The 8,250-nt window shown below is 47.9% G+C and overlaps 1 protein-coding gene across 1 annotated transcript; it reads left to right on the top strand.

Annotated features, from left to right (window-relative positions):
- The first annotated feature begins 312 nt into the window (after window positions 1-312).
- On the top strand, window positions 313-1,167 carry Nfilz (NFIL3 like basic leucine zipper). Its single transcript, XM_090329137.1, has one exon. The coding sequence runs from the start codon at window positions 313-315 to the stop codon at window positions 1,165-1,167; it is 855 nt and encodes a 284-aa protein (XP_090185263.1).
- The last annotated feature ends 7,083 nt before the right edge of the window (window positions 1,168-8,250 follow it).

Here is an 8,250-nt window from a genome sequence, read left to right as displayed (position 1 = left end):
GCACAATTCAGATGAGTGGGTGTTTATTTTCTGATCCCCAACTCAGCCAGTGTAACTTCGTGGTGATATGTTTTCTTTCCCCCCTTCCCCTCTCCTCTGCTCCCCTCCTCTGCCCTCTCCCCCGTCCCTCTCTCTCCTGTCTTCTCCCATCTCCCTCTGTGATCTCCCAGAATTTTGCCCATGGCTTGTTTGTGGCAAGAAGTCTGTGTCCACACAGACTAACTATCTCCTGCCTTACAGCTTCTTTTAGCACATGCCTTGTCGCTGTGCTCACCCATACTCCTTTCCTTCTCCCCAAAGGCCTAAGCAACCATGGATGTGGGTGTCTTGAACTTGCCAGATGGATCTCAGGGTGCCAGCAAGACTCTGAGGGTCACCCGGGGCAAGGGGCCAGCCCTGCGTCGGCAGCGGGAGTTCATGGCGGAGGAGAAGAAGGACACAGTGTACTGGGAAAAACGCAAGAAGAACAACGAGGCAGCCAAGAGGTCCCGGGAGAGGCGACGGCTCAACGACCAGGCCATGGAGGGCAGGGTGGCAGCACTGCTGCAGGATAACGCCGCCCTCAGGGCTGAGCTGCGAGCCCTCAAACTTCACCTCGGTCTCCTGCCCCCCTCGAGGGACCCCCAGACCTCATCCTTGCCGACTCCCCAGTGGAAGTTTTCCCGGACCGTGGTCGATCCATTTTATTCTCTGCCTGGACCCTACAGCTGTCTCTTGAGGTCGTATTCCCTGCAGGCTGCGGTGCCAGGATGCAAGGGCTGCCTGCTGGCTCCCCGGGGGGCTGGCCCAGCCACTCTCCCCAGGGTCTCCCAGGATCCTGAGTCCCGGACCCTCCAGAGAATTGGTGGGACCTTACAGGCTGCTGTCCCCACTGCACTCTTTGGCTGTCACATCTTAGAAGGCCACATGGGGCCCAGATCAGAATGGAAGCCTTACTGGAGGCTCTGGTCACCTGTGTCCACTGGAAAGCAGGCCTCAGGGCCCTCAGAGGTGATGCTCAACTCCTCTGCAGGTCTCCAGGGGCTTTCCCTCGGGTTCGCCTGCCCTGTGTCAGGGCACTGTCACCAGGCTGTGGACCGGCCAGCTCTGCCCCACAAGCTGCGTCTGAAGACACACTCCTCGGGCCCAGTATGTGGAGGCTGGGGAGGGAGCCAGGGGTCTCTTTGAGGGCCTCTCTGGGCAGGTCCAGAACTGCAAAATGGACAGATGGATTGTTAGTCTAGGGGCCTAGTGTCCCAGCCTTAACTAGCTCCCAGATCTAGGCCAGGCCTGTAGGAAGTAGGAGGTGCCCTGGCTGTAAATGCCCACTTCCCAGTGTCCAGACCAGGCCTGGAGGTGGAGGAGATGTGGGTCTATCTTACGTGGTAACCCATAGTCGTTGGCTGCCCTGTTGTCTGTGCTTTGGGTTGTCACGTTTATCCATCCGTCCATCCATACATCCATCCATCCATCCTCCCATCCATTCATTTGTCCATTTGTCTCTCCACCCATCTGTCCTTCCTTTCTCTTATCTACCTATCCATCAACCCATCCATACAGTCATCCTTTTATACACTTCCATCTGTTCATCTGTCCATCTGTTCATCCATCTGTCCATCCGTTCATCCATCTGTCCATCCATCCATCTATCCATCCATCCATCCATCCATGCATCCATATGTATTTCTGATTCATCTTTCTATGTATCCATCAATCCACCATTCATCCATCTGTGCATCCATCCATCCACCCACCGGCCCTCCACCCATCCATTCATCCTTCCATCCATCTCACTCAGCTGGGCAGTGTGGTTGTACAGGCAGGATCTCAGCTGTGTGAAGCAGCATTTCCCAGGCACAGCACTCCTGTTGGCACGCTCCCTTCTTGTTCTGGTCAGGGTCAGGGCTGGGCACACTCAGGCTTTCTCATCCCTGCGCCTGGCCTTCCAGCAGGAACACACAGGAAGACCTAGCTAAATTCTCTCTACTATGTGTCTGGTCGCAGGGCCTATCCTCCTTCTATGAACATTGCTACGGCATGTCTTGTGTATTGGATGGAGAAGTCACAGTCTGCAAAGCGACTTCATTCATTTTGTTTTCCTTCTGAGCCCAAACCCATTTCCATTTCTACCTCTGGTGCTGTTCTTAGTACAGGGAGCCATTTTGTCCCTGGCTCTCTTCACTCCCTCTGCTTGGAGATGTCTGGCACCATAGAAGAAGATTCTAGTCTCTCTTCTCTAAAGCAGAGAACAACACGCTTACTGGAGGATCCTAAATCTCATTTTGTCTTTCTTTTTTGGTGCTACTACTGGGACTTGAGCTCAGAGCCTGGGTGCTGTCTCTTAGGTTTTCATTTAAGGCTGGCACTCTACCACTTGACCCATATCTCTGCTTTCATGTTTATGATGATCAGTTGGAAATAAGACTCTCATGAACTTGTCTGCCTGGGCTGGCTTTGAACCCTGATCCTCAGACCTCAGCCTCCTGAGCAGCTAGAGTAGTGAGCTGCTGGTGCTTGGCTTGGATGTGGCCTTTTATGCAGAACTCAGCACAAATGAATCACTCACTAAATGTGGCTCCTTTTTCCTGTGTGGACGACAGTTCACACGTTTCCTGTCCTGCCTGAGTGCCATTTCAGAAACCAACAAAATGTCCTCTCATTCTTCAACATTTCTTCACTTTTCCCAAGCCTGGCCTTCTTTTTTTTTTTTTTTTTTTGCCAAATGCTATTTATATATGCTAGCTTCAGGAACAGAATATAAATCATCCATTCATTCATCCAAATACGTATTTTCAACAACTACCTTTTTGAGTTTCTAGTGTCTATCAGTTAAGAAAAGAGGGAAACAGGCAGACTGGGTGGAAGGGGGTGGGGCCGAGTGCCTGAACATTGATCTAAGATGTGTCAATCACTCTAGCACTGGGCTGCCTCTGAGAGCCACTGTTGGGACCACTGCTCTCTGAGAACCACTTTTCATGTAGTCTCCCCTGAGGCTGCAAAGTAAAAGTCTCCGGCACAACTCCCCTCCCTGGGTTCTCTACATATCCCTTGGGTTGGGTGGAATCATTTTAGGATATTATGCAACCACTGGTTACCCATGGATCCATCCTTCCAGGCTGGTGGACTGTGCACGTCGATGCACAAAATGCTTCATGTGTACCTGGTCTATGTAGAGTGTGCAAATAAACACTGAGTGAAAAATTCTGCCGCCTCTGTGGATGATTTCTGGGGCAGAGACAGAGAGTTGAAAATGCTGATGTGCTTACATTTCTGTTAGGTGTAAGACACATTTCAGAACAACCTTGGGTCAATCCCTCTTCTCTAAAGCCCAGAACAGCACTCTTCCTGGAGGGAACTAAATCTCATTTCATCTGTACACGACCTTTCTTTTTCTTTTCTCTGTCCTCATTATTATTATTATTATTATTATTATTATTATTATTATTATTATTTTCTGGTATTGGAGCTTGAACTCAGGGTCTCACACTCTCATTTAGCATTATTTGTTCAAGGCTAGCCCTGTACCACTTGAGCCACTGCTCCACTTCTGGCTTTTTGCTGGTTCATTGGAAATAAGGATCTCATGAATTTTCTTATCTAGGCTGGTTTCTGCATGCGATCCTCAGATCTCAGTCTCCTGAGCAGCTAGGATGACATGTGGAAGCAACCGATGCCTTGCTTAATACTCATTTTGGAGTGTTTCTTCTTTTCTTTTCTGTTTGACTTTTGTCTATGCAGTGGATGCAGAGTGATACTACCCTGTATTTCTGGGTGGAACATCTTTGCCAAGATCCATTGCTCATCGGATTTCCTTTTCCTACCAGTTGTGTCCTACCTTGGGATACTTTTTTCCGTATTGTTTTTTCAAAGCTCTTTATATATAACATAACACAATATAGTTATATGTACTAATAAAATTTGACAAGCGTGTCAAATATCATCCAAAACTATTCACTCATCTTCTCATTTCATCCACAGAAGTTTTTGTGTAATAGTTGTAATCAAATTTATAAATCCTTCCTCCCTCCCTCCCTCCCTCCCTCCCTCCCTCCCTCCCTCCCTTCCTCCCTCCCTCCCTTCCTCCCTCCCTTCCTTCCTTCCTCCCTTCCTTCCTGCCTATCTTGGGGTTTGAATCCAGGGCCTGGGTGCTGTCCCTGAGCCTCTTTGTGCTCAAATCTAGCACTCTATCACTTGAGCCACAGCACCAGTTTTGGCTTTTGCTGAGTGGTTTATTGGAGATAAAAGTCTCATGGACTTTTTTTCCTGGATTGACTTTGAACCCCAATCCTCAGATCTCAGCCTTCTGAGCAGCTAGGATGACAGACGTGAGCCACTGGCACCCGCTTTGATTTTCTTTGCTGAGGCAAGGTCTTTCTATATTTTCCAAGCCTGTTATCAAGCAATCTTTCGGCTTCAGCATCTAGAGTTTGGGATCTACAGGTGTATGCCTTGCAGTCAGATTTTAATCTTTTCTTCTGTGGTTGCTAGGTTTTTGCCTTATTCAATATTCTTTCTGTGAATCAAGGTCATGAATATAATTTGTTCTCTTTAGGTCCCAGGAACTGAGGAAAGGGAAACAAACAAGATAGACTTGTTTCCTGCCTCTGTGGCTCTGGCAGTCTACTGAAGGAGACAGATTAAAAAGAATTAAAAATCTTAAAAAAAAAAGGAAACAAAGTACAATGTATAGTAGGACCCAACACACGAGAAGTGTAATGGAGGGAAAAGAGGGATAAGATTAAAATGTGTTATAATAACTGAAATAGGAAGATCAGGACGGACTTTGCTGAAGAAGTAGCATTTAGGAGAACTAGGGAAGGTGAGAGAGAATTAAATATATATCCCAAGAAAAGCATCCACATGACAGAAAGAACTGAATGTGCAAAGGCCCTGAGCAGGACCATGCCTGGAGCGTTGAGGACCATCAGGGTAGCTGTAGTACAGTAGGCAAGAGGAGAGATGGGGGAAGGGGTGGCCAGGGAGGTGACAGTTGGCTCAGAACCTCACAGCTCAAGGTAAATACCGTGGTTTCCTCTCTCAGTACAACAGGGGTTGGTGAGGGAGTTTCTTCTATAACCACCATCCATCCTGTGGTATGTGAGGCTGAATGAAAAGAAATCAATCCACCACAGAGGCACAAAGAGCTAGTTGTCCAGGGTGGGGGTGGGGTGGGGTGGGGAGTGACCTTTACAGCGCTGTGGGCTGTGATTAATTTCCTCCTGAGTGGCCACATGATCCGTCCTTTCCACACAGCTGGGGCCATTCATCCCTTGCTTGATTCTGAGACCTTCTGAAGAAGGATGGGGAAATGCTGGTAAAGCTGCTCCATGAGGCAGAATCGTAGAGAAAAATGCAAATATTTCTATTTTATAAAGCTGACTTCCACTAAATAATCCCCCTCCTTTTTTTTTTTTGGTGCCTGGTCTGGGGTTGAGCTCAAGGCCTGGCCACTGTCCTTGAGCTTTTCTGCTACTGGTGGTGCTCTGCTACTTGAGCCACAGCTTCATCAAACAGGCTGCATTGCTGGAGGATTCTTTCCTTGCTTTGTCAATGTTTCTCCTTTCAGATTGCTTGAGTTCTAACTTCCTTTTCTCTTTTTTTTGGGTGGGGGTCATGGGGCTTGAACTCTGAGCCTGGGCGATGTCTCTGAGCTCTCCAGCTCAAGGTTACCGCCCTATCCTTGAGCCACAGCCCCACTTCCCATTTTCTAGAGGTTAATTGGAGATGAGAGTCTCACGATTTTGTAGTACCCAGGCTGGCTTTGAACTGTGATCCTCAGATCTCAGCTTCCTAAGTAGCTAGGATGACAGGCGTGAGCCACCATGCCCAGCTAATTTCTTTTTTCTTATAAGGACATAGGTCAGGTTGATAAAGGCCACAGTAATCATCTCATTCAACCTTCATGTCCTTTGTATAGACATTGTCACAAATGCAGTTACATTCTGAGGTCCCGGGAGTTAGGGCTACCACATGAAGTTTCCAGGACACAATATACCCAATAATGGAAGGAAGAGGCTATCCGCATGATTATGGTTAAAGGGGAATGGGAAGAAAAGCCCAGAAGAGGCAGAGAAAGACCGGAAGAGGATTCAACAGTCATGACATGTTTTTTTTTTTTTTTTTGGCATGGGATGAAAATCCATCAGCATGTGTCAGCAGGACATACAACAGTGACCTTCACTGAATACAAAAGTCCTCTGCAGACCTCCTCTGGAGGTTGAGCAAGACATGCAAGAGGAGACTCCCCCAGTTCTCCAGGTAAACATCAAAAGGGTATCTGCAGGGAGGATAGAGAGAGGGGGCTTCACTCCAGAATGGAAGGGTACAGAAATGGGAGAAGGGAACAGATTCCAGCTTTTTTTTTTTTGCCCAGTCCCGGGGCTTGAACTCAGGGCCTGAGCACTGTCCTTGGGTTTTCTCAAGGTAGAGCACCACCATTTGAGCCACAGCACCACTTCTGCCTTTTTTTTTTTCTGTGTATGAGGTACCGAGGAATTGAACCTGGGTCTTCGTGCATGCTAGGCAAGCACTCTACCACTAGGCCACACTCCCTGCCCCCTTTTGTTTTTTGAGAAGTTGGAGGCAATGTATGTAACTCAAAGAAGTGAACAGCTTGGCTTTGTGTGGTTAAACCCCTTCTAGGAGGATCTGGAAGCCCGAGAAACATTATACGTCTGTTTGGCCATGTTGGAATGATTGCACAGTGGTTGATGAGGGAAGGAGAGAAGGTAGGATTCTGTTACCAGGCTGGCTTCAGACGTCCTGGCAGCCCTTGGCTATGCTGCCCCCTCGTGGGGAGAAAGGAGGTGTCGGTTCATGAAAAGATTAGAATGGATCCTTCCCTTCCTTCCTTCCTTCCTTCCTTCCTTCCTTCCTTCCTTCCTTCCTTCCTTCCTTCCTTCCTCCTCCCTCCCTCCCTCCCTCCCTCCCTCCCTTCCTTCCTTCCTCCCTCCCTTCCTCTTTTTTCTGTCTAAATTGTATTTTATTGTCAGGGTGATGCTGGGAGGATTAGTTTTCATTGCACAGATTGAGGTGGTTTGGAAGGGGGACCCCTGAGGCTGGAGTGTGGCTCCATCTCTGCCTGATTGAGATCTGAGGGTCTCAGCCTGTTGGCTTCACTCCCAAGCTGAGGACTCAAAAGCACCCAGTCCCGTGGGGAAGCTAGGAGCTGCTCAACCCTGATGGGATGGGAGACTTAAGACATGAGGAGGGATGGGTTGATGGTTCCCTAACCCAACGAGAGAGAGAGAGAGAGAGAGAGATGAGAGAGAGAGAGAGAGAGAGAGAGAGAGAGAGAGAGAGAGAGAGAGAGGGAGAGGGAGAGGGAGAGGGAGAGGGAGAGGGAGAGGAGAGGGAGAGGGAGAGGGAGAGGGAGAGGGAGAGGGAGAAGGGGAGAGGGAGAGGGAGAGGGACAGAGACAGAGAGAGCTATAGATAAAGCTAAGAGTAAAACAAAAAAAATCATGTTGACCCAATCCTGACAATATCCTAAAATTGCGTGTGTGTGTGTGTGTTGTGTGTGTGTGTGTGTGTGTGTGTGTGTGTGTGTGTGTGTGTGGTATTTCTGTCTAGAACTAGCACTCAGGGCCTGTGCACTGTCCCTGAGTTTATCTTTTCAAGGCTAGTGCTCTATCACTCTGAGCCACAACACGACTTCCAGCTTTTTGGTAGTTAATTGGAGGCAGAGTTTCATGGACTTTCCTGCCCTGGCTAGCTTTGAACTGTTAGCTTTGAACTCAACCTCCTAAGTACCTAGGATTACAGGCATGAGCTTTGGGTACCTATTTCTTTTTTAATTTAAAAACTATTATTATAAAGCTTATGTACAGATGGGTTACCATTATACAAAGTCAGGTAAGGACTTTCTTTCTTTCTTTCTTTCTTTCTTTCTTTCTTTCTTTCTTTCTTTCTTTCTTTCTTTCTTCTTTCTTTCCATGCTTTTTTTTGCCAATCCTGGGGCTTGAACTCAGAGTCTGAGCACCGTCCATGGGCTTTTTTTTCCCCTCGAGGCTAATGCTTATAACACTTGAGCCACAGCACCACTTCTGGATTTTTTCTCTATATGTGGTACTGAGGAATAGAACCCAGGTTTTCATGCATGCCAGACAAGCACTCTACCACTAGGCTATGCTCCCAGCTCAAGAGTACATTTGCTTTTGGACATTGCTACCCTTTTCCTAGATTTCTCATAGGATAGCTGGTTTTTGTTTTTGTGTGTGTGTGTGTGTGAGGTTTGTGAGGCTTGAACTCTGGGCCTGAGCACTTTCCCTGA

Source organism: Megascapheus bottae, chromosome 1, assembly GCF_031878675.1.
Source record: "Megascapheus bottae isolate mThoBot1 chromosome 1, mThoBot2.hap1, whole genome shotgun sequence".
Lineage (NCBI taxonomy): Eukaryota > Metazoa > Chordata > Mammalia > Rodentia > Geomyidae > Megascapheus > Megascapheus bottae.
Note: the sequence above shows the minus strand (reverse complement) of the source record. Positions and strands in the feature narration are given on the sequence as shown.

Coding starts and splice junctions, on each gene's coding strand:
- Nfilz (XM_090329137.1), top strand. CDS start 313: ATGGATGTGGGTGTCTTGAACTTGCCAGATGGATCTCAGGGTGCCAGC.